General features: G+C 43.0%; 1 protein-coding gene across 1 annotated transcript; it reads left to right on the top strand.

Annotated features, from left to right (window-relative positions):
• Positions 1 to 581: 581 nt before the first annotated feature.
• LOC110485539 (stromal cell-derived factor 1) lies at positions 582 to 13,943 on the top strand. The gene is made up of 4 exons (XM_036940207.1): positions 582 to 779; positions 4,163 to 4,280; positions 8,736 to 8,819; positions 10,579 to 13,943. The coding sequence occupies exons 1-4, from the start codon at positions 713 to 715 to the stop codon at positions 10,607 to 10,609; spliced, it is 300 nt and encodes a 99-aa protein (XP_036796102.1). The 5' UTR covers positions 582 to 712; the 3' UTR covers positions 10,610 to 13,943.
• Positions 13,944 to 27,154: the final 13,211 nt, after the last annotated feature.

The raw sequence follows: 27,154 nt of genomic DNA, 5'->3' as shown, positions 1-27,154 counted from the left end.
GCCAGAGACAGATTACTGGGAAGACACAGGCAAGCCAGAGACAGATGACTGGGAAGACACAGGCCAGCCAGAGAGACAGATGACTGGGAAGACACAGGCCAGCCAGAGAGGTGGGGGAGCAGGCAGTGTCCCTGTAAACAATAACACTCCAGCCATTCAGCTGTAATAGGAACAATATTAGGCTAGCAGCAGGGAGCTCAGGCTCTCCAAATAGACTGACTGACAGGCCCAGAGAGAGTGGGAAAAGAGGGGGGAAAATGGAGAGAGGGGGTAGTTTGGGAGTTTGGGAAAAGAAAGGTGAAGGAGGGAAAGTGAAAGGAGGGAGAGAAAAAGAGACAGAAAGCAAAAGAGAGGAGACCTGAGAGAGAGAAGGAAAACGAGACGTAAAGAGAGACATTGCGAGAAAGAGAATGAAAGTAATAGAAAGAGAATTTCTTCTTGATTGTCAGCCAGCACATTTACAATCAAGAAAGTCTCTGCCTTTCATATAGCCAGTGCAGCTCACCCCCCCACCCCCCCTGCCTCCTCCTGAGAAATTAGGAGCCTCCCTCCTCTCTCTCTCTCCTCCCTCTCTCTCTCCCTCAGCCTCCGAGCTTTAACAGTGTGTAGAGAGGAGCTGACAGTCAGTCTACACTGAGCCCTGCTGGATAGTAGCTGTGAGAAGCTGAGCCCTGAGCCTCTTGTAACTCCATCCTACTACATACAGCCCACCATGGATGTCAAAGTACTGGCTGTGTTGGCCCTACTGGCTGTGGCCATGGATGTACCTCCCTCTACGGGTGAGTTGGTCTGGGGATGGTTCATCTGTCTGGGCATGTCTTCTACACTCTTAGAAGAAAAGGTGCCATCTCAAACATAAAAGGGATAATCCTTTGAAGAACCCTTTTTTGGTTCCAGGTAGAACCCTTTTGCTTCCAGGAAGAACCCTTTTGAGATCCATGTAGAACCCTTTACACAGAGGGTTCTACATGGAACCCAAAATAGTTCTACCTGGAACCAAAAAGGGTTCTACCTGGAACCAATATGTGTTATCTCATGGGGACAGTCGAAGAACCCTTTTGGAACCCTTTTTTAAAGACTGTTAGTGTGTTCTTTCTAGTGTTTTATCTATCTTTATTTATCTATCTCTTTATTTGAGTCATTTTAGTAACTTAGCAAAGAGAGACTTTATGTATGTGTTCTAGAATGTCTGGGGATGTGATTTGTTTTAGAAAAGGAGGACGTTTTGGTGGTTGTGGAGGTTGTCTTGATATTTTTGTTGAATTTGAATAGGTGTTGTTAGAATAGATGTGGTTGTGGAGGTTGTCTTGATATTTTTGTTGAATTTGATTAGGTGTTGTTAGAATAGATGTGGTTGTGACATTTGGCTGGTGTTGCTGAGAGAAGGGATACCCAGCAGAACAACTTGTGGTTATGAGTTGTGGTTGTGGAGGTTGTCTTTTGGCTCCTTGATGTTTGACTGGTTTTGGTAAAATAGGTAAGTGATTGTTGTGATGTGATGGGGATGTTATACTCAAACTGGTTGCATTTGTTGAATTGTTGTTGTTTGTATAGTTGGATTGTAAGTAGATAGTTATTTGGATTCTTCTGGAAATGTCTAGGTTTGTATTGACTTTGGCCATTATTTATGTATCTTCTCAGTTGCCTTCTGTTGTAAAACTTTTAACGTTTGCTTTTAACACTTTGATATTCCAACCACTTTAATTCCTCAAATCTTACATCTTAACGGCATACAAATGAGCATTTAAAACTATTTGTCAAATAAAGAAAGAAAGATCTTACGATTTATAGGATGATGGGTCAGGGAGTCAGTGTCCCAAATGACTAAGTCTCCCCCATACCAATATCACAGCAATGACCCTCCACCTTATCAGGCTCTATTATCATGCTAATACTGAGTCATTATGCATACTGCTTACAGCACCCGGCCACAAGTGAGCATCTAGCTACAACCTTTGCTTCCCAAATAGAACCCTATTCCCTTATACGGCGCACTACATTTGACCAGGGCCCACAGGGAAACCCATAGGGCTCTGGTCAGAAGAAGTGCACAAAATAGGCAATAGGGTTCCATTTGGGATTTAGTTAGTTTCTTTCACAACCCGCCTTGTTTAGCCCCTAATTAGTTTCTAGTTAAAAGAAAGCAACAAAAAAAGCAGATAAATATACAAGTTACCCCCTCCATCACCCCGGCCATCCTGTCGTCTTTAATATGCAGTCAGGGTCTCCCTGGCTAGGGGTAGTAACAACATGCTTAGCATAACACAGCAGAGGTTGAGCTAACTTCAATTCAACTCTTCTCTCGGACTTCTCTCTCTCCTGTTGTTGTTTATTTTGCAGTGTTTTAATGTGATCGCGGTTTAATCCCACAGTCAAACAAGGGAGCCGTTTGTACTCCGTTTAAGATGTAAGATTCGAGAAATGAAAAGAATGTAAATATCAAAGTGTTCTAAAGTAAACAGAGAGAGTGTTTCGTGAAGGTTTTACAACCACAAGGCAACTGGAGAAGAGACATGTTTATATGTTCAGCCAATGGACCTCTTCCCATCTTCAAAGAAAAACAAATAAAAATCATTGTTGGAAACAGGTTATCAAGAATGTCACGTTTCATGTTAATCTTGTGTGATATTTCCAGCAGGGTTTCCCCTCTGAAATCCCTGAATCTAAGAACATTTCATGGAAAAATCCAGAGTATGTGCTATTGAGTAAAAAGATTCTTAGTTTCAGGAACCAGTAGGAACCAGGGGTGATATGCAATCATTCGAAGAATGTAGCCTACTTCTTAAAGGGACTCTTTTGATAAGAATCTAAGCTTTGTGCTCTTGGAGCTTTGAGAAAGGAGGAAAACATTGGGAGCCCCAGTGGAGTAGAACGATAAGGACTCTTCTGGGATAGAGAGCTGTGTCGTGAATGTTCATAGTGAAAAGGCAGTATGACGGTGGATGGGACAATGAGCGCTGGTTTGACAGTCTCTCTCTGTGTGTGTGTGTGTGTGTGTGTGTGTGTGTGTGTGTGTGTGTGTGTGTGTGTGTGTGTGTGTGTGTGTGTGTGTGTGTGTGTGTGTGTGTGTGTGTGGGCATGTGCGTAGGCATGTGTGTATGTGTGCGTGCATACGCTTGTGTGAGTGTGTGTGGCAGACTAATCTCTTTTTAATTGCCTTGCATTTGGAACTAAAGGCAGGTAAATGTATGCTTTCTCATGCATTGTCCGGGTTAAATACAGTAGTTTGTACTTGGTGGGAATGTGTGTTGATTATTTGAGGTATGTATTTAAATGCTGTTTTGTCTTAACAGTATTTTATTTGAAATGTATAAATAACTGATAACAGTTTGATTGAATTATTTAAATGACATGCATTTTCCTCTCAGAGCTTTCAAAGTGGTATTTGACCCTGAACAACATAGTCAAGTAATCGTCTTCAAATGCTTATTTTTGCTAGTTTTATCTTAAGTGTAGTTTTCTGTCATGCTCAGCAGGCCAGTTGAAAGTCCGGGACTCTTCCCCCAGCTTTGTACACAGATTTAACAGAAATACTGGGGTTTACCCCAGTGAATGTGAAGATGATTAACAACAGGTAAAAGTAGAGTAGTGTTGAGTGTGTACTGTGAAAGTTTGGTGAGAGTGTGTGTGAGCTATTTATGAGACCTGGTTGTAACACTGCGTAAACCAATCTCACACACCACTGACTAGGAGCTGTTGCTGTCATGGAGTAACAGTGAAGATGGATTTAATCCCCAATGACCAGCTGCAACAGAAATCTGTCTTCTACTTTATCCTGTTTGTTCTTACAAGCTCTGATATGAAATGAACAAATTCCTCCCAGTTTGGGACTAAAGTCAGCTAAATGTACTGTATACTTTCCCATGCAGTGTCGGGGTTAGAGACAGTAGTTTAAACATATTTGTTCCAAGTACTCTGATATGTAATGAACAAATTCATCCTCGTTTCCTGCCTGCAGTGATTGTGAGTTGTTGCATTTTGGAGGCGTTGAGTCTCATGTTGTTGGTTCAGCTCTAACTATCATCATGCGTTGTGAGCTGGGATTTGGTTGTTTTAGTTTTAAGACATAGAAATGGTCGGAGCTCACGTTCTCTCAGTGTCTGGTACCTGGTACCTGGTACCTGGTACAGTATCTTACTATGTTTGTGGTTGTTGTTTTCAGCTAAGCCCATCAGCCTGGTAGAGAGGTGCTGGTGTCGCTCCACTCTGAACACCGTCCCTCAGAGGAGCATCAGAGAGCTCAAGTTCCTTCACACACCCAACTGCCCTTTCCAAGTCATGTGAGTAACCTGCTGGTGCATTATGGGATGCTTTTTAACCCTGATTTTGGGTTGTGTTTTAGAAGACTTACAGCTAAGTTCCTTAGCTTGTCATGTGAAAAACCTTCCACACCCCTCATAAGAACAACTAGATCGCTGTATTGCTTCTCCCAAAAAGTCAATGTTTTCATTACAAGGCTGGGGAGTAACAGGGACGTTTTGTAGGAGACAACCCCATGTTCTCCTCAGCCCTGCACTACACTGCACAGATAAGAAAATACTATGGTGGCCAACACTGGACATCCCACACAGCACACACAGTGTTGCTGCTCACAGAAGGGGAAGCTATTCACTATTTTTAGACAGACTTTTCCTGGAGATAAACCAGAACTACACAGGCCCAGTGAAGCAGTGGTAAGCAACCCTGGTCTGAGACAGCTGCATGTTGAGTGTGTGAGTTAGCTTCGCTTCCCGGGCTCAGCACTGAAGCACCTGATTCAACTCATCAACTAATCGTCAAGGCTGTTGTTGAATCAGGTGTTTGTTTCAGGGCTGGACAGACACCTGTCAATGCCACGGTCCATGTTGCTCTACGAGACCACTGCAATGTAGTTTAACCAGAGGTGGAAGAGGAAGCGACTCATCCCACTCCCTCGTTTTTTTCTTGTTCATATATAATCAATGAACTAAGCAGACCAGACCCAGCTGCTAATGCATTGGTGCCTATGGGAGAGCCATCCCTTAAGCAGACTGGAAATGTGACATCTTCATTTATCTACCATCTTTACTTTAACACAGCACAAGCCTGCATGGCTGAAACCAGAAGGACCTTGGCCTGATACGCATAGTCAAGTAGGGATAAACTAGCCTGGTTCCAGATCTGTTTGTGCTGTCTTACCAACTCCTATTATCAGCTGCTACAGCAAAACTAACTTGGTTCTAGATCTGTTTGTGCTGTCTTACCAACTTCTATTAACAGCTGCTACAGCGAAACTAACTTGGTTCTAGATCTGTTTGTGTGGTCTTGCCAACTCCTATAGTCATCTCCTAGGGCAAAACCTGTTCAGAAAAGCCTGATTCAGCCCAGTAGGCCCCTCTGTTAATAAGATCCCATGTGGATTCTAATGGCGCTTAACTTTGGGTCCCATTCCATTCTGCTAAGCATCAGTCCCATTTTATCAGGTTTTAATGATTGCAGTTGGAGGACCACAGTGGAGGGAAAGACAGAGAGAAAGTGGAGAGAGAGAGAGAGAGAGAGAGAGAGAGAGAGAGAGAGAGAGAGAAAGAGAGAGAGAGAGAGAGAGAGAGAGAGAGAGAGAGAGAGAGAGAGAGAAAGCAAGAGAGAGAGAGAGACAGAGAGAGAGAGAGAGAGAAAGCGAGAGAGAAAGCGCGCGCGAGAGAGAGAGAGAGAGAGAGAGAGAGAGAGAGAGAGAGAGAGAGAGAGAGAGAGAAAGCGAGAGAGAAAGCGAGAGTGAAAGCGAGAGAAAGCGAGAGAGAGAGAGTGGAGAAAAGAGATGCAGTTACTATGGCTCTCGCCAAATGGAAAGAGATGTTTAGATTAGAACAACACGATAAATGGCCAGGAGAGGAGAGAGGAAGCTGACAGAGGAGTGTCTCTCTCCAAGCTAGCTCTAGGGGGGATTTTAGTCTTGTTAAGGAATCAATCATTAGGGGTCAATGTGATGACCTTTATGTTGCAGCTGACCCTCTCTATCCTTCTTTCTTTTATTCCCTGCGCTCACCAGCCGCCCACATTTAGTGTAATTTAAATGGCCTGGAACACATTAAGCCAAAATGCTTTGCCTATTTGTAACCTATAGAAACCAGGTGGCCAGAGCCAAAAAGCCAGAGGGGTTTGGGGGGTTGGGAAGGGGGGGGCATTAGGGGGTTAACTCATGGCAAGGGGTCAGTAAGGATACAAATCTGGTCAGGACCCACAATCATCAAGAGATACACACATTTGCACACACAAGCATTAAGGAACACACATACGCCACCAAAAGCTTCCACTTTTCCCTCTTATTCCCTCCAAAGCCCATCCTAAAGTTATTTATGACTGAGCAGCAGCGGAGAGAGGGGCAGAGAGCTCGCATCTCTTCTGATATATCTATTGTCCTTGGATGAAAGACAACAGGGGTAACACTACACCCCCTCCATCCCTCCCTACACGCCCCTGTCTCCTCCTGCTTGTTGGCATTAGCTTGCTGTGAAGTAATTACTACCTACTGGGTTAGAAGCTCCAGACTCCCAGAGCCCCGAATTCCAACAGAGTCAATCAGACGCTAGATAGTCCAGACGCACGCACGCACGCACACACACACACACACACACACACACACACACACACACACACACACACACACACACACACACACACACACACACACAGACACACCCTAGAGGGATAAACCTAAACCAGGAGAAACATCAAAACAAAACAGTAAAATGGATTAGCTGCACTAAATATATAAAAGAGGACAGGATGGGGGTTGGAGGGAGGGAGGAAGGGGGTATCCTAGAGATAAACAAACAGGGAATCCAGTTACCGGCTTTTATTTATCTGAACGATTGGGATGTTGGTTTTGGGGGGGATTTGAAGGGGTTTGATGCGCTTGAGCTGTTCTTTCATCTTATTGGGGTAAGGGTAGTAGGTAGGCCATTTGGTCAATTGAAGAGGTTGGTGTTAAATAGGGATGGAGAGTTTGGGGGAGGTGAAATTGAATCAGAAAAGCGGTAAAGGAGTGATGAAGGAGAGAATCAGAGGTGGAGAGGAATGTGTCTAATTTACAGGGCTGTGAGAGGAAGAGAAGGAGGGAGAGAAGGAGTGAGGGAGGGGAGGTGGTGAGGCGCTACCTGAGTTGTTAACTCTCAAACACGACCTTTTGACACAGAGGTGTTAGAACCATATGTTTGGGGAAGGAGGGGAGGAGAGGAGAGAGTGCTGACACACACACACACACACACGCACACACACACACACACACACACACACACACACACACACACACACACACACACACACTAGCCCGTCTCCCCCTAAAGCTCATGGATCAGAAACACTCACAGAGGTGTCCGATCTCGGGACAAATGCCCCTCTCTCAAGTCGACACTCAAGTCAACCCTCTATCAACACACTACAGTCCGCTACAGGTGAACCACTTACTCCCACATACACCCCACAGTCTGTAAATCCCAGGCTAAATGGCCTGACATCAAAACCTCCTTATTGATGGTACCACCGGCTTAACAAAGAGATCAGTGTTACCATGCTTTATTATCACTGCAACAGCTGTCTAAGTGGAAGGAGAGAGATGGGATTTTCCACCTGTGGCAGGTGGTGGGGGGACTTGATGTGATTGAATGCATTGTGATTCTTACAACTGGCGCAAAGCATGTTTTGTGGGTGAAAATATGCTGTGAATACAAGTTTTAATAATTGTTATTCTTACAACTTGTTCATAATATGTTTGTTCTTCTTAAAAATATATGTTTGGGATTTTAATAAAGTGTTGATTGTTCACTGGCATATGTGTCTTGCAAATGTCCCTGGAAATTAGCGACATATAAATAAGCTTGATAAATATAATTTTGGTCAAATAACTTATTTTTCCAGATACATTATGTTACTGTTGACTTTGCAGCCTTATATCATATAGAGTGATGTTTGCTTTGTGTGAACAGTCCAGTCCAGTACAGTAGTTGGTTTAAAGGAAAGTGAACTTCATTTATCTTAATGTGTTTGTTTATTTTGACCCTGAATGAGCAGATAGACGATATCGAAATGATGGAACACATTTACTTTTAGATTACAGTACACAGAGTTCATCGGATGTCTCTTCAATCTTCAGATACATGAATTATACAGACTAGATTTCAGTAACCTATAAAAACTGTGTCAAACAGAAATTAATGGCTTCAAAAACATTACCTCAAATGTAACCCTTTGGAAATGTTTTTATTTTTTATAAATCAAATATATAAGATTACACACTGTATCTGAGTCTATAAAGACAGACTGGTCCAACTGAAATAGTTGCATTCAGAATGCTTAGTTCAAAAGAAACCTATAAAGGATCTATATTTATTTATCTATGTATATCATTTAAGTGTCATAAAAACGTGCCACTCGTTCTATTCAACTCGCTACTCCAAGGCCCACGAGTCTCATTACAGTTTGACCGAAACACGGCCACAGTTCACCCTAGTTGACGCCACGTATCAGGCATGTGTGTTACTGTGTGTTACAGCTACACAGCACACTATCCCTGGATGTTCACCAGAGTGAGAAGACGCTAGGCCAGTTCATGAGAGCTTACTGGACTTTTTTTTCGGATCATTCCATCCTTGAATCAGATAAGAAAACAGAGAAAGTGGATGCTCGGGGAACACTGAAGTGAGTCTCTGCCTAATTCACGTTCTCTCTCTCTCTCTCTCTCCCTCCCTTCATCCCTCCCTCCATCCCTCTCCCGGTCACAGTGCCAAGCTGAAGAACAACAGGGAGGTGTGCATTAACCCCGAGACCAAATGGCTGCAGACGTACCTGAAGAATGCCATTAACAAGTAAGAAGAAACCTTACTTCCCTCTTTGACAAGTAAGAGCTGATCACAGGGTAGCCTGGTCCCACATCTGCTTGTGCTTACTTGCCGACTCTTATTATTGTCACGCCAAACCATAGGAGTTGGCAAGACAACACAAACAGATCTGGGACCAGGCTAGTTCACTGGTAACAGTGAGAGACACGGAATGAAATGCGCCGCTGTTTTCATCTGCAAAATCCAAATGAAATGGGAGAAATGGGACTGCTTAAGTACAGTAACAACAGTTAAGTGTGATTTTATGGCCACCTGTCCGCATAGCATTCTGAAATCGCTCATTTATCGGTATGATTAGAACTGTTGCTATGTGTGTGTCTCATTAAAAGAGATGAAAATGACTGGTGTTTCTGGGTGCTTGTTTCTCATTATGCGTGCTAGCTACTCAGATGGCTACTGAGATGTGAATTAAAGACTGGGAAAGAATGCTTTCTGCTCACGCCTTGCAATCCCTCTGATCATTTAAGCGTGGCATTCGGAGCATTCCAGGTCTTTCAGTAAACAATCAGAATGTATCTGGGAAATCAGGGACGGAGTAGAATTTATTACCTAAAACTTTTGGCCCAAAAAACAGGTGTTACTTTCACAATTGAACTAACTTCGTTAATTTCATGGCTAAAAGACAGCAGTTTATGTATAAATAAACAAATATGTGTAAATTGAAGGCACTTTCACAAAATGATCAGGACTAATTTGTCTACAAATAGTAAAACTCATTCCACTAAGGGAAAAGAATTCCACTAGGTTTTACACCCAAGGAGTAAACTGTAAAAACCTACAATAAACAATAACAGACACACTATACAGAATATTATAATGAATCTAAATGGGTTGTGCAGATAAAATGTGTGTTAAATGTGCATTCCTCATTCCTCTGGTGATCGTTTTCACCAACCATGCAAAATGTCTGCCTCTTAAAAACGCCTATAGTAAATACATCTAAAATGGAGGAACATTTTACCACAAATTAGGCATTTTCTTGCTGTTTAGTTCCCAATGTGGCATAGTTACAAAAGATTGCATTTGCTATAAATAGCGAGCTAAAAAAACTGTGTACAAATCTTTCTAAGACAATGCATATCCAGATGATCTTTATGAAGGCTTGAGTATATATGCTCTCGTAGAACTGTATCATGTTTATAAGTCCAGTCTGACAGACAAACCAACTACATTATTACACAACTACAGTAGATACTGGAGGTCTATGTGACATGTTACACACTTAGAGAAAAAGGTGCATCTAGAACCTAAAATGGTTCTTTGGCTGTTCCCATAGGAGAACCCTTTGAAGAACCAGTTTTGGTTCCAGTTAGAACCCTTTTGATTCCATGTAGAACCCGTTTGGGTTCCATGTAGAACCCGTTTGGGTTCCATGTAGGACCCATTTGTTTTTATTTATTTATTTATTTGTATAAAAAAATTAGGGGGCATGTAGGACCCTTTCCACAGAGGGTTCCACATGGAACCAAGTATGTTATCCTATGGGGACAGCCAAAGTACCCTTTTGGAACCCTTTTACTAAGAAAGCATGTTTCAAAACCCTGCATGATGCAGAACATAGCATCAATATAACTATGAGCACCGTACTAAGTATTTACCATAAAATGACATTAGGGCCCAGAGTTGTTCCTAATCAGGTGATGTCAAGTGGCCACACGGAAAAATGAAGTTACACCCATGAATCCTCTTCAACCAGTGTCTTATTCCTCTCTTTCTGTCTCTCCAGGGTGAAGAAGTCCAGAAGACGTGCTCAGTAAAGGAGACACCATCCTGACCGGCTTGCAGTGCCCCAGTCCCAGGCCAGCTCTCCTCCTCCACTACTCAGATATGTAACTCTATAGCTACACGTCTCTGCTCTGGAACACTCTGGAACGCTCTGGAACATTCTGGAACGCTTGCAAAACCAGCACTTCACCGCCAGACCGACCATGATGCCTTGCTGCTGCTGCTGTCCCCCCGCAGCCACCCTGCCCCCCACGCTGCAGATACCTCTCCTCACGCTGTTAGCACCAAGTGCATATACCTAATTATATCGGAATGTGTGAGTACGTGTGTAAAGAGTGTGTGAGCACAGTGTGTTTTATTTGGTGTGGTTGTTCTTAGTGTGTATGTGTGTGTGTGTGTGTGTGTGTGTGTGTGTGTGTGTGTGTGTGTGTGTGTGTGTGTGTGTGTGTGTGTGTGTGTGTGTGTGTGTGTGTGTGTGTGTGTGTGTGTGTGTGTGTGTGTGTCTGAACTGAGTGTGTCTGAACTGAGTGTGTAAGTGTACGTCTGTATATAAAGTATTTTTCCTACTTTTATAAGAGGCAGTAAAGGGACATTTAAAGTTTTTACACCCGGTTCACCGTCTCAAATGTGCTCAGCAAGGGCTTGTGGGTATCACCAGGGGTGGGCTCTGACTGAGGGGTCATAGGATAGGAACAGGAATGAGCCGTCCAATGGCTTGAGCCCACTCTGTAAGAGGCGACCAATCAGGGCTGGTCAAACATTCATAACAGGGGAAATAGATAGTCACCCTTAACTGATCCAAGGTAAGATGTTGTTGAATCCCTGATGGTTAAGTCTAGGATGGTAGGGAAGGAAATCTTAGATCTGTGGTTAGGGGCAACTTCTGTGTCAAGCCTTAACAAGCTTTCCAGTCTAGCCAAGACAATGGAGATCCTCAAACGATAACAAAGGACATGCATTGATTCAGGTGTTTCAACTCTGGGGATCAGAAGACATTAGTTTGAACTGATACATATCTTTTCAGGAAGCGAGGCTGTGCACTGAATCACATGGAGTTTCCATTCACCAGAACAGACCAGTGAAGATCCGAATCAGACGATGCGTACAGGCCGGCGGTTTCTAACCTCTCCTCGGGGACCACCAGGCGTTTCACAATTTAGTTGTAGCCCAGAACTAACTCACCTGATTCACCTATTCAAGGCTGGTTAGTTGACAAGTTGAATCAGGTGTGCTAGCTGTGGAATAGATCAAATACATGGAACGACTGGGGGACCTCGAGGAGAGGTTTGAAAACCCCTGCTGTAATGAAGGGGAAGTTATCTGCTGTAATAAAGGGGAGGTTATCTGCTGTAATACAAGCCGACAGCCTTTATTGGAGGCAGACAATTCTGTATTACAGTTGAGTCCTGTGCCGAACAGGAAAGCCCACACAATTAGAAGTAACTTAAGCAACTCAGCAAAAGCCAAGGGTTGTAAGAACGATGGCCTTGTAGGATAAGATTGTAATGCAAAACAGGGATAAAACTCCATATCAATGCAGCTTTTTATACAGTTTGTGTGAATGTAATGTTGTTCGTTGCTATAGTCTAGGCTGTAAAGGCATTGAATGAGACACCAAGTCATTTTTCAACAACACAAGCGATGTGAAATGAATTCACCTCAATATTCTGGGTATTTACTAACAAATACTGGCGTAAAATAATTGCTGTATTATATTAAGTGTAGTAAGATTCATTACATACATTTCGATACAGGATCACATTGTCGGATTATTGGATTTCACTCATCAATTGCATAGGAGCTCACTTTAGGCCTACTCCATAGTTATAAACCACCACATATCCTGAGGATTTAAAGCCAGTATACGGACACATTAAATACCTGTTACTATACTACAGTATTGACTATCACATTGAAACTGAATGTTGCTGAGCTGGGGGCGAAATAAAGTTATTCTACTTTGATCGTTGAGCCACTTTAAGACTTTAAGTCTTTTAAATTGGTATTTTTACTGTAATGATTTTTATATGTTTGTATATTTTATATATTCTAAGATAATGAGATGTAACACAGTATTTGTAAGTACATTTAAGCAGTATTAGATGAAGGCATAACCAGAGAGTACTGTATCCCAACCGCAGTACTACTGTATTATCCAATCAAATTTTTACACATTTATCACTTTTCCAAAAACGTTTATTTGCCATATCATAAAAAAACATGTTATGTGTCTATTAACTTCATTTGGTGCAGCTGCAACATGTTGAAGTTAATGTAATGAACATTTATAGTCCCCCAGATTAAATTGTGGCGACAGGTCTAGATTGAACAACAACAGAATATTATAGAGATACAGGGTTCATTGCCATAGTTTTCCCTGATTCACTCCTCCCTTGAGGAGGTTTATTCTAATCAACCAATAATCTGACGGCATTCATCCACTGATGCAAGATGGGCAAATCTAATAAATCTGGAATGTAACGCTACGTACTGAGATACTTTAAAACAAACATTCCTGTTGTCATTAGGATATCTCAGCTCAGGCCGATTCAAATTCAGATTCAGCTCAGGCAGACGTCAATTAATTCTTCATTAGGACCCCTTAGAACACAATGTCGTTGGGATTCTGTTCTATTTCTCCTGACAGCGTTCCACAGAGTTTAAAATATGAAGTGCCAATAGTACCACTGAGCCAAGACAGAGAACAATACATTTAAGTATGAGCCAGGGGACCCACACATGTTTTCAATCAAGCCCCTCCCTCCCAGATATAGCCATTCCTCAATGATGTGGGTTTCTATACTGTTTTACTGTTGCCATTGTTTTTCTACTGTCAAAATAGAGCTCCAGGTCCATTCAAATCTCCAGGCATCTTAGTCTGTGAGCTAAGTGCAGGTGTTTTGGTCCAGAGGTTATTAAGTATCTGTATCACATCGTTGTAAGGTTTGTCATAAAGGAAGGGAATTTGGTGATTATTTAAGTGTTTGAGAACCATTCTGTTCAATGCCATGCTACAGTTAGATCCACAACCAAACCAAACAACATGGCTGTTACCATTTTACTTATCATATCTGTTATTTGGACCACATGTGCAAATAAATCATTGCATTAAGCAATAACATCCCAAGTGGAAATGTGTTTTGTCAGAAGTGTATTTGTTCTGTATGGGTGCTCTCCCCAGACAATGTGAATTACATGTTAAAACCTTCAATTCTTTTGAGGCAGCTTACGACACAAGTATCCTTCATCTACGAGGGATTGTTTAATTCAACTCTGTATGTTCACTGTTTGTATAAACCAAGGGGCAATATGATACCGATATGATACTCACCCTCTTTTTCAATAAACATATAAAATAAAATCAAATGGAATGTTTCATTTCTTTTTAAGAAAATGATAATTTGTGTATTTATTGAAAGTGGCATCAATAGAGAAGTGTGTTAGGAATCGTCTCCACTTTATTTGACTGTTTTACTTCTCCTTTAGTGTTACTGTTCTGTCTTCATTGCAGAACCATCACAGTTGGGTTTCATTATGACTACAGACTTACTGACACAAAATGTCACATTAGATAAGACTGAAGGATGTAGATATTTCTGTTTCAAAATAACTTCACTTAGAATCACCCAGACCAGTTTGATGGTAATAGATGCTGGATACCAGACTCTCACACACACACAACCTAGACAGGTGGAATAAAACCAACGCACGCACACACACACACACACACACACACACACACACACACACACACACACACACACACACACACACACACACACACACACACACACACACACACACACACACACACACACACACACACACACACCTACCTTCTGTTCTGAGTCCAGGCCCAGGGAAGTCTATGTTAGCAGCTCAGGGCGACAGCCAAAGTATACCTGCTGAAACCACAGGCTACAGTAGGACTTAAAGTACAATTCCCCCCGTTTTCAACCTCATTTTCAGTATCTCCAGCACAATACCAGTGTCAACATATGTGAATACGGCACATTTCTACGTTGTGTAGAAAAAAGTACAACGCTAAAATGTTCTACCCGATGACATCATCAAAAATAAAAACATTTTACAGTGATTTTCAAACACCATGAGATTGTCTGTGACGTGACCCTCCATCTGGCTAGACACTCATTCTTTGTCTTACCCTCCATCTGGCTAGACTCTCATTGTCTTTGTCTTACCCTCCATCTGGCTAGACTCTCATTGTCTTTGTCTTACCCTCCATCTGGCTAGACTCTCATTGTCTTTGTCTTACCCTCCATCTGGCTAGACTCTCATTGTCTTTGTCTTACCCTCCATCTGGCTAGACTCTCATTGTCTTTGTCTTACCCTCCATCTGGCTAGACTCTCATTGTCTTTGTCTTACCCTCCATCTGGCTAGACTCTCATTGTCTTTGTCTTACCCTCCATCTGGCTAGACTCTCATTGTCTTTGTCTTACCCTCCATCTGGCTAGACTCTCATTGTTTTTGTCTTACCTTCCATCCTACCCTGTGATGTCACAGAGACGCATTTTCCAGGACCCGTCTTCTGATCTTTTTGACCACAGATCATAGAGATGTGCCGTGTTGACACGATGTAGACACTGATGTGGTGCTGGAGAGAATGAATATGAGGTTGAAAGTGGCGGAATTGCCCTTTAAGCCTAAACCTCAGCTTCCATCAGAACTGCAACATATCTGTGGCCAGCCGTTTGAATAATTCAACTAGACTATGTGTGCTTCCCAAATAGCACCCTAATTCTCATTTAGAGCCCCATAGGGGCTCTCATAAAGCTTAAGTTTTAAAAAAACAGAAAGAAGCAGAAAGATTTAGACATAAACGAACGAGCCAGGGCCATTAACAACCCTGTCTGAGTTTAACACCTCCGCTTCATGTAGTCTTCTCTGTGTGTGTGTGTGTGTGTGTGTGTGTGTGTGTGTAATTGAATATATTCATTAGTCCTGGTTCGTTACCCGTCCATTGCACCGAGGGGATTTAGCACCAATACATAAACCTGTCTACTTTAATCAAGTAGAACCATGTAGAGCAGATTAACTTCATGTTATAGGCTCCAAATGGAACCCTAATCCCTACACCACTTACGACCTGAGCCCTATGGGTCCTGGTCAAATGTAGCCCATTATATAGGGATTAGGGTGCCATTTGGGATGCGGTATAGGCTTTCTGTTTTGGCTGGATGTTGATGTTAACACATAATGGACAAGAACAAGAGCTGGTGGCTTGGAGTTTAGACAAGGACCAAACCGTTTAAAGGGTCACGAGTTACGTTTTGGGGTCTTGGGCACATTCAGAAATGATTAGTGGACACACACACACACACACACACACACACACACACACACACACACACACACACACACACACACACACACACACACACACACACACACACACACACACACACACACACACACACACACACACACACACACACACACACATACCAGCTGAAGGCCTTGCCTGGTCCAAAGAGACTCACAAACTGTACTTGAACATGTATTGTGTTGTGTGAATAACAAGCACTGGGACTAGTTCACAGAGGATTGAAAACAGCTGTAATGTCCAACAAACCCTCTGAATTAATTGTAGAAACCTGGCTAAGTATCCCTGACTATACCACAAACCAATGCCAGGGGCATTACACTGGACTGATAAAAGAGCACAACGACACAATCAAATGAAAGAGAGATTCTTTAGATGCTCTATCAAGTTCCCCAGCTTCAAATCAAATAGCAACCACAAGAGAATCAGGGTATTTCAGGATGTGCTCAATCACTCACACACACACACACACACACACACACACACACACACACACACACACACACACACACACACACACACACACCCACACACACTTCAACTCAAATCACCTGAGACGGAGAACATAACGAGGTTGGACAACAAAGTGATTGAGTCCCGAGGATCATGGGTAATCCGGTGTGATTTGGAGGTCTTTACTGTAGATCTCTGAACAACTTAATGCCAGACCCATTGACTAGGAGCTAATAGGAAACAGGTAGGGTGGAAAACAACACGGTGTGTGTGTGTGTGTGTGTGTGTGTGTGTGTGTGTGTGTGTGTGTGTGTGTGTGTGTGTGTGTGTGTGTGTGTGTGTGTGTGTGTGTGTGTGTGTGTGTGTGTGTGTGTGTGTGCGTGCGTGTAGACGTGTTTAATTATACCTGTGGGGACTAGAAGTCTCAACGAGAATTGTAAACAAATAAAAACTTTACCAACTAGGGACATTTTTTTAGTCCTCACAAGGGCAAATGCTATTTCTACGGGGTTTAGGTTTAGAATTAGGTTTAGGGTTAGGAGCTATGGTTAGGTTCAGGGTTAGGGTTAAGGTGAGGTTTTGGTGTTAAGGTTATGGTTAAAGTTAGGGTAAGGGTTAGGGTTAAGGAAAATAGGATTTTGAATAGGACTGAATTATGTGTGTCCCCATAAGGTTAGTTATGCAAGACTGTGTGTGTGTGTGTGTGTGTGTGTGTGTGTGCAGACCGGAGAGGGGCCCTTTCACTCTCATCATCAGTTCCATACCTGACAGGATACAGAGAGTGTCATGGCCTCTTCCTCTGGCTGTGTTTTCACACAGTGAGGCCCTGTTCCTGGACGGACATGAGGAATTACATGCTGATTCTAAACCCAACAAGGTTGACATCCCTCTCTGTCGCTAAGGGAGACAGACACACACACACGCATGCACATACACACACAAAATTGTATTTTATTTGACACACACACACACACACACACACACACACACACACACACACACACACACACACACACACACACACACACACACACACACACACACACACACACACACACACACTCATACGCACACACACTGCCACCCCTCCTCTATATAATATTGAAACATTTACAGTAGTCAACAAGGTGTTACAACAACGCAGAACGGGTTTGTGTTCCTTACTGTAAATCCCTTTGGCACGAGTTCTGAGGTGACAGACACAGTAGGGAATTTATACTGAGCAAGAAGGTGAAAAATAATCAAATTATTCAAAAGCACACCGTACAGCTCGGCTATGCCCTAACCCGTTCTGGGATGGTCATATCAGTCATCCTTCATAAGTATGGCCAGTTCTCCACATTATAGCTCATTTATTGCTCTCATAATGGGTTGACCAGGGAGTCACACTGGAGGGGTCTCAACAACAAACAACAAGCACTTGATCAAAGAACAACAACAAGTTAACTTCCTCTGTCACCTGGCAGCTGTCCAGATGTGTTGAAACATGAACAAGAGGACACGACAGAACAGAACAGATATTAATGTAGCAAATTCTCTCATATCAGTAAACAACGATAGGGGGTTGAGAATCTAGACAGTAGTTTTATCTTGTTGATACAGCCCCAAGGGAGAATATTATTCTGTTATTACTGTCTTTAAAAGGGAGTCTGAACTCTGTTTCATCTGAGTTCACAGAGATGTAATGTCCGAGGGCCTCAATCCTCGAATGGTCTTGTTTGGAATTATTTGGTGTGTAATTGCGTCCAATGTGGTCTGTCTGGTAAAGGAAATAGCAGTGGATTCTGTGTAATACTGAGTTAATGATGTGTGTTGGATTCTGTGTAATACTGAGTTAATGATGTATGTTGGATTCTGAGTAAGAGGTCTGACAGGAAACAAAGCGATAATGTCTTTGTCATTGATCTCAGGAACGAAAGGACTAAATAAGAATCAATAGCGGTGTATTGTATAAAACTCCCCCGATCGCAAATTACGGGAGATTGATGATATTGTTTTTCTTTCTCTTCTATTCTCCCTTTCTCGTTCTCTCTCAGAGAGCAAATAAACTGTGAAGGATGATAACGAGTTTCTCTTTCACCCTCTCCCTCTTTTCTCTCCCTCTTTTCTCTTTTCTCCTGTCTACAGGCATGGTTTTCTTTTCTTTCTTTCTGCAAAAAAATGCTAATGATCAACCTGTTTCCAATAGCGTTGTGGGATGACATTGACCCCTCTTTCAAACCCCAAGGATAGAGAAACATTCTAATTCTACCCCCCTAATCATGATGGATCACAGAAGGTTCCAGAATGTTGTGGAATCTCTTTAAGCTGACGTCGGACGGACCATTTAATTAAAGAGAGGGGGCTTGCGGGATACGAGGTGGTGGTGTCAGGAACTGTGAACTATTTTGTCCTGAAGGAGGCATTTTTCGTCCTCAACGTTGACCCGGGCCGTGAATTCTCCCAGAGTTCTGAAATGAGAAGACTGATCACTCCGGACAGCTAAGACCCTCTGCTCGGCCCAACGCATGAAAGCTGACAGCAAACTGGGTGTTCATGTCTGCACATTTGAATGTTTTAGTCTGATGTTTGGGGATCAGAGTTGTTGGTCTACAGGGATGTGGTCTCTCTAGGCAGAGTCACAGAGGAGTCAGGGGTTCCAGAGAATGGATCATAGGACGTGATAGGGTCCAATCATAGGTTAAGTTAAGCCAGGTGGGCTTCCTATATCTTCCTACATTTACATCCCTCTCAGCTACATTACAAGACTTTTCTTTGGAGTCAAGCATCTAACAACGAACCAGAGAGGACACAGAATTTATAACACGATAGAGGTGATACGTTTAGTCCCGCTTCTTCAGATCCGATCCAGAGGCTTTGACTCAAACCAGAAATCAGCCTTCTGACAATTCCCGTTAATTCCGGTTAGTGTTTTACTGGAAAAGCCCACAACCAGAAATAGCTTGGACATATCTGGCTGACTTTACAGAGATTACGTTTCTTTCTAACTCAGACCAGTACTTTTAATTGAATGAAAACCCCAGAATGTGAACTTATTCTTGGCACCAAAGAGGTGCTTGAGATCTCTAAACAACACTAGTGGTTATAAAAGAGTCTACAGCGAAAAAGAAGGCAATGTCTTGGTTTTAGAGGTGCAACATACTGTATGGATGTACTGTATGGATATACTGTATGGATATACTGTATGGATATACTGTATGGATATACTGTATGGACATACTGTATGGATATACTGTATGGATATACTGTATGGATGTACTGTATGGATATACTGTATGGATATACTGTATGGATATACTGTATGGATATACTGTATGGATATACTGTATCAAATCAAATCAAATTTATTTTATATAGCCCTTCGTACATCAGCTGATATCTCAAAGTGCTGTACAGAAACCCAGCCTAAAACCCCAAACAGCAAGCAATGCAGGTGAAGAAGCATGGATATATGGATATACTGTATGGATATACTGTATAGATGAACTGTATGGATTTACCATATGGGTGGAATAGATCAGTTTAGTCATCCAATCGTCCCGCCAAACATACAAGCAAACATATTTAAGTAATATCCCTCCCCAGAGATACATTCTGACAACTTAAATAGAGCAGCCGTTTAGTTGTGTCAAAACAATCCTCAACATGTGCTGTATCTTGGCACTCAGTACATAGTGGTTTTAGTCTTTAGGCCAGAAAGCCTCTACTTTAGATACGTTGGTTTGGAAAGACACTGTGCACAAATTCTCATCAGTCTGGAGGGAGGACGGGTCACTCAGTGTGTTTGCCAAGATGTCGCACATTTCTCCTTTTGCTCTCAAACTACGTTTCTGAAAACTCACGTACAGAAACGGTTTCTTTGAAATGGCATAAACGTTCTCAAAATGAGCCAGTCATTAAGTATCGATGTGGTCACACCTTGGCTGTCTCTATTTTACGCTGTGACAGACCGACAGATCAAAAAGGCCATGTCCCTCATCAGTATAAGTCCAGTGGAAAACGGAGAAAATAAACTACTGCTTATTGTCGTCATTGTTTCTCTCCGCAGTGTTTCAATGGACTCTTGTCTGTTCTACATCGGATAGAACCAGACCTGCTTTGAGCCAATCACATGGTTTTCTGGAGCTATTTTTGTAAATGTTCTCTGATATCAAATGATGAATATCCCCTACTGCTCAACTCTCAGAGCCATCTAGTGAAAACATTCTCCTCAAGAGGACAGTTTTCTGTCCACAAGGACCAAGACCCAAATACACAAACAGTCCCAGCATCTTCTAGTGTAGTCTAGGGGCTGAAGATAATCCGCTTTTAGTTGGTAGACAAATAAACCCAGTAGAGAGGATGGTAAAACGCTACAGTGAGCAGGAATCGAGGCGTAGCGCGGTCCGGTCCCTCCTGATGTGACGCAGGTTTGACATATAAGGACGGCGCAAGGGTCAAAGGTTATAAGACTACCTTGGGTGGTATGGTTAAGTTTAGTCCCTCCTAAATCGGCCTCTAGAGAACTATAACAACCTATTATAGGATGTGAGCGAGAACAAGGACGAATGAATGACAGTTTCTCAGTACTGGTACCCTCTCAGTGAATTCAAATTCACACAGAATGTAGGCTGTATAGACTATGTGTTCCTTGAAGAAACATTGTGTTTTACTGGGAAAGTAGGAGTTGGTGAGATGTTTTGATGAGTCTTTAGATTTGGAAAATGCTGACCCCATAGTGATGCAGACAAACCTCTAGAGAGAGAAAGAGGAGGGAAGGGGGGGGGGGGGGGGGGGGGTTAGGGTACGTAGACAAGGGATTTGGGGGAGTCAGACTAACTGTGTGGCCCTCGTTGGCAAGCCTTATTGCCAGTCTAGAGACGTGAATATAACTTGGGCATCGTGTGTCTCTAAAGTAATAAATGATCGTGGTGGAAGCGAGAGTCTAGAGAGGTGGACGGGATACAGAGGCCATGGGGGGTCATTACCAAAATAACAAGCACCATTCCACCCCACCCCAACCTTATTTAATGCTTTATAGATGGTCAGATAGCCTCCACGCACGCAAGCACGCACGCACGCACGCGCACACACACACACACACACACACACACACACACACACACACACACACACACACACACACACACACACACACACACACACACACACACACACAGCTGGTAGATCCATAACGTTAAGTAGGCCCATCAACGGGACCAGACACACTGAGCCACAGGACTTTAGAGACCCAATAAAGCTCTTTGATAAAGCCAGGGAGCAGATGACGAGATGAACGTCCCAAATGGCACCCTACTCCCTATGTAGTGCTAAAGTGTTGACCAGAACCCTATGGGCCCAGGTCAAAAGTAGCGTACTATATAGGTAATAAGTGTGCCATTTGTTTGGGAAAAGCACTAGAAGATGTAGTTCTGCGTGATGGATGAGTATGGAGGAGGGGTCATGTCTGCTCCCAGTAATGTTAAATCTATACGAAATGACTACATTCTTCTGTGTAACGTCAACTGAGAACTTTCTCTGCCCCCCCCCATCATTTGAAATGTCCAGGCAGAACTTTATGATTTCCATCAAAATATTCACAAGGAAATACTGGAGATGCGTGGAAATGTTATAGCTCTCAGATCTCAAGTAGCCAGCATTACTGCAAGGCTTCTGACTAATTCAGTTGTTATGCTGTTGATGACTTCATAACAGTGACAAGTCCTCAATAACAGACTAGCATTTATTTGGTTTAGACAGCGGCATCTTTGATGACACCGCCCAGATACTGCACATTGAGGCCCATTGAAGTGTATTTTTTCCCACCTATCTCTCTCTCTCTCTCTCAATTCAATTCAATTTAAGGGGATTTATTGGCATGGGAAACATATGTTAACATTGCCAAAGCAAGTTTCCTTCTCTCTCGGAGGACCTGAGCCCTAGGACCATGCCTCAGGACTACCTGGCATGATGACTCCTTGCTGTCCCCAGTCCACCTGGCCCTAGAACCATGCCTCAGGACTACCTGGCCCTAGGACCATGCCTCAGGAATACCTGGCCTGATGACTCCTTGCTGTCCCCAGTCCACCTGGCCCTAGAACCATGCCTCAGGACTACCTGGCCTGATGACTCCTTGCTGTCCCCAGTCCACCTGGCCCTGCTGCTGCTCCAGTTTATTATTATTTGGCCAAAATGTATGAACATTTGAACATCTTGGCCATGTTCTGTTATAATCTCCACCCGGCACAGCCAGAAGAGGACTGGCCACCCCTCATAGCCTGGTTCCTCTCTAGGTTTCTTCCTAGATTCTGGCCTTTCTAGGGAGTTTTTCCAAGCCACCATGCTTCTATACCTGCATTGGTTGCTGTTTGGGGTTTTAGGCTGGGTTTCTGTACAGCAGCTGATGTAAGAAGGGCTTTATAAATACATTTGATTTTGATTTGAAGTAGATAGTGTACAAAAGTGAAATAAACAAAAATGAACAGTAAACATTACACTCACAGAAGTTCCAAAAGAATAAAGACATTACAAATGTCATATTATGTCTATATACAGTGTTGTAACGACCTCTCTCTCTCTCTCTCTCTCTCTCTCTCTCTCTCTCTCTCTCTATTTCTCATTATTAGTAGTTCTCAGGCTAATTACCCAATGATTCATGTCCTCTGATGTCTTCACAACCCACTGTCTTGGCATCCGTGCCAGGGCATGACAGGGCGTAGTTGGCATGCGTTGGGTCTCTGCCCGGGTACTGGATGTCTCTGTCGACAGCTTAGTCAACATTACACTGTACCCACATTATCACATGAATTCAGTTAGTTTAGACAGAATGACACTGCCTTTCACTACTGATGCATGTGGGAGTAATGGAGGAGGAGTGTTAAAAAGAGATTTCTCTCCATCGAGGCTTGGTCATTTGATTTGAAATGAGCAACACCAAATGCCTCTGTTGCCTCTTCAGCCACACGATTCTACACCGGCAACGTTGTTAAACCGGCGCTGGCTTGTCAGACTTCTTTATTCACCTCACGTTACAGTTTATGGTGAGAAAGATTTGGCAAAATGAACTAATTACACACTCATGTCCTGGAGGAGGGCATGTCAATCATTTAAATGAGGTCTGCCAGGAACACATTATTCACTGGTGTCTTTTCTGTGACATTCTCAGACAGATTAGACAGGTGATTCACCTTAACAACAGAGACAGCTGCCAGTCTGTCAATGTGCCCAGCAACAGGTGTCAGTTCAGTTCCCCTGCTCATCTTCTGTTTCTCAGGGGAAGGTTCTACAATACAAATGTTCTGTATTACATGTATCTGGTCTACAATAGGTTCTATGCCAGGCTAGAGATACACAGAGATGAGATGCACTGCTACATAGACATACAACCCCTTATGTTTTCACATCTACTGGGCCTCATCAATCCACCGTGTCAGCAGACAGACAGGACTCTCCCTGTAGACTGACCAGACTGGGGCCTGGAGACAGGGAAAGAGAGAGAGAGAGAGAGAGAGAGAGAGAGAGAGAGAGAGAGAAAGAGAGAGCGAGAGAGAGAGGGAGACAGGGAAAGAGAGAGAGAGAAGGAGACAGGGAAAGAGAGAGAGAGTGAGGAGAGGAAAGGTGAGAGGGTGAGAGATGGGAGTGAACATGGAGGAACCAGTAATGACATCACCAAGAGAGATAAAAGTGATAAAGAGGAACAAATGGGAGGCTGGGGTCTCTGTTATCTGTTAGGCTGGGGTCTCTGTTATCATATATGTGTCACGGCCGTTAAAAGAACTGGACCAAGGTGCAGCGTGGTGAGTGCACATTTTCTCTTTTATTTAAAATGATGCAGACAAAACAATAAACAATACAAAACAAACCGTGACGCTTAAGGATATGTGCCATCAAACACAGTTAACTTCCCACAAACACAGGTGGGAAAAGGGTAAGTATGGTTCCCAATCAGAGACAACGACAGATAGAGAACCATACCCGGCCTAAACATAGAAAATCATAGAAACACTCTCTTCCCACTCTCTCTCTCTCTCCCTTCCCTCTCCCTTCCCTCTCCCTCTCTTCCCCTTCCCTCTCGCTCTCCCCCTTCCCTCACTCTCCCCCGTTCCCCCCCCCTCTCTCTCTCTCTCTCTCTCTCCCCCTTCCCCCTCTCTCTCTCCCCATCTCTCTCTCTCTCTCTCTCTTTCTCCCCATCTCTCTCTCTCTCTCTCTCTCTCCCCCTTCCCTTTCCCTTCATCTTTCTCTCTTCCAATACCCATGATCCTCAAAGAGTACAGTTTACAAAAACAACCTGGCCACACAGTACTCTTTGTTCTGACATCTCCCCTGAGCACTGCACCCTAAAGTTAATGCAAAACCAAACTCTATTTAAACAAAGCCCCTCAACTGAACAATGAATCTGCTCTCTGCAATGTTCGACAGCAGAAATGATCACGCCAGATTTAGAGCTCGATTCAATCCGTAGTGCAGAATATCTGCATTGTAGCACGGCTCACTTTTAAAGGTAACTTCCGATTGAGCCGACATATGCAGTGTTTACCATGAATGCAGTCTCCTTGACCGCAGGAACATTGCCTTTAATTGTCAATCTTGCTATAAAGCGGATCTTCAGCGCTACAGATTGAATTGGGCCCTTACACAAGATTTAGTGGTGTATTCAGTGGGAGATACTGAGGGGGTCAATGTACACACACACACTTTTTAAAATGAGTCATATCACACAAAAACATGTGTTATTGCCTTGATATGTCTATTTGGAGATGAATTGTTTACATTGGCAAATTACATGACAGAACCCAAATCAATAGAAACCAATGAATCAAATTCTGGTGTGGGTCATTTATGAGTAGCTACAGACACAGACATTCTGTTTTTATTGAAATAACTGTTCAATTACCAATTACTTATTTACAATTTAATAGAATTTCAGTTCGATACAATGTTGTTTGGATGTAACTCCCTCCCTCCCCCACTGTGCTAGTATTGTAGTCCATCACAGATATGATAAGAGACCCCAGCCTCCCATGTGTTCCTCTTTATCACTTTTCTCTCTCTTGGTGAAGTCATTACTGGTTCCTCCATGTTCACTCCCATCTCTCACCCTCTCACCTTTCCTCTCCTCACTCTCACTCTCTTTCCCTGTCTCCTTCTCTCTCTCTCTTTCCCTGTCTCCTTCTCTCTCTCTCTCTCTTTCTCTTTCCCTGTCTCCTTCTCTCTCTCTCTCTCTCTTTCTCTTTCCCTGTCTCCTTCTCTCTCTCTCTCTCTCTCTTTCTCTTTCCCCGTCTCCATCTCGCTCAATACCCATCATCCCAAAACAGTACAGTTTGCAAAAGCAATCTGACCACACAGTACTCTTTGTTCCTGTCCCCTGAGCACCGCACCCTACCGTTAATGCAAAACCAAATGATCATGTCAGGCGTAAGCGATTCCTTTAGTGGTGTATTCACTGGGGAAGCAGAGTGGGGTCCGCACACACACACACACACACACACACACACACACACACACACACACGCGCACACACACACACCGTGTTAAATTAATCATATCACATTGTGATATCGAGGGAGTTGATACCATAGCCGTGTTCAAAGTTATTCTATAATTTCACTCATGACAGTCGTAAGAGGGAGAGCGGTCTGTATATTTGTCTTTCAGAATAATTGAGGACCTCCGTAGATCATAAATCATTGTAGATTTACTCGAGGGCTGTATTTGTAATTCATCTCAGTTGGAGCTCAGAGATGTAACCTTACCTGGGGGTCTGGGCACACGACTGCAGGGGTGAACTGTGTCTGGTTGTGAACCAGTGAAATGTCAGGAGACTTTCAAACAATACGAGAATAAAGATTTATCTGGCCATACTTTGTCCTTGTTCTCCAGATTATGTTTTGTCAGTTGTTGGTGAATATTAAACACCAACGTCATTAATGAATCAGATGATGGCTAATATTGGATCTATGACCATGAGCTCTGATATAACCAGATGATGGCTAATATTGGATCTATGACCATTAGCTCTGATATAACCAGATGATGTGTTCGTGTCAATATTTATTTGATTTTTCAGGAAAAGGAGATTGCTAATGTCACAGTGATAACAGTCTACAGCGTTATCATGATTTGAATCTACCTCTACCCACCAGGCATGAATAGGTTTGGAAAAACTCACACACCTCAACTGGCGTAAAAACACAGTCCAGTAATAGGGCTTAGGGTCTATTTCCTGACCTCATCACAACCAGATGACGCAGTCCATTAGTTAAGTGTTTGAGCCCAGGTGGAACATTGCGGAATTCACAGTATGACATAAGCCTTAATGCAGTTAGCTACCAGATATTGATGACAACTCAATACAGATGGTATTTGTCACCGTCACTAAATTAAACGTCTTGAATGAAAGAAATCCCTACTCCCCCTCTACCTTTTCCCACTGGTGTTGACTCACCTTCAAGGCATGTTTAAATTAAGACATCTGAAATCCATTATTAGCTACGCTAAGGATACACAGTGACTGTGGTCAGCCATGAAAACACCATTCAGCAAGCAGAGGTCAGCCTAATACCTTCTGAAGGTGAGAAGGAACATAAGAAGAGGACTTAAGCGGGAATGTTTGAGTTATTTCAAGTGAGGGAAGGTTGGAGATATTTAACCGGATACTGTATTAAACCCAATGAGGCCCTGTAGGCTCTCTGGACCCGGGGCGGGAGGCCCTATAGCTTTTTACAAACCAGCTGAGAAAATAGTGCCGCGGGAGAAAGCCGACGGGTCAGAGAAAGGAAAATGGAGGAGACAGTGAGAGAG

The sequence above is a fragment of the Oncorhynchus mykiss genome, chromosome 13, assembly GCF_013265735.2.
Source record: "Oncorhynchus mykiss isolate Arlee chromosome 13, USDA_OmykA_1.1, whole genome shotgun sequence".
Lineage (NCBI taxonomy): Eukaryota > Metazoa > Chordata > Actinopteri > Salmoniformes > Salmonidae > Oncorhynchus > Oncorhynchus mykiss.
The sequence above is the reverse complement of the archived record's forward strand: the minus strand, read 5'-3'. Positions and strand labels throughout refer to the sequence as shown.

Coding starts and splice junctions, on each gene's coding strand:
- LOC110485539 (XM_036940207.1), top strand. CDS start 713: ATGGATGTCAAAGTACTGGCTGTGTTGGCCCTACTGGCTGTGGCCATG. Junction 4,281..8,735: donor AACTGCCCTTTCCAAGTCAT/GTGAGTAACCTG, acceptor TCCCGGTCACAG/TGCCAAGCTGAAGAACAACA. Junction 8,820..10,578: donor CTGAAGAATGCCATTAACAA/GTAAGAAGAAAC, acceptor CTGTCTCTCCAG/GGTGAAGAAGTCCAGAAGAC.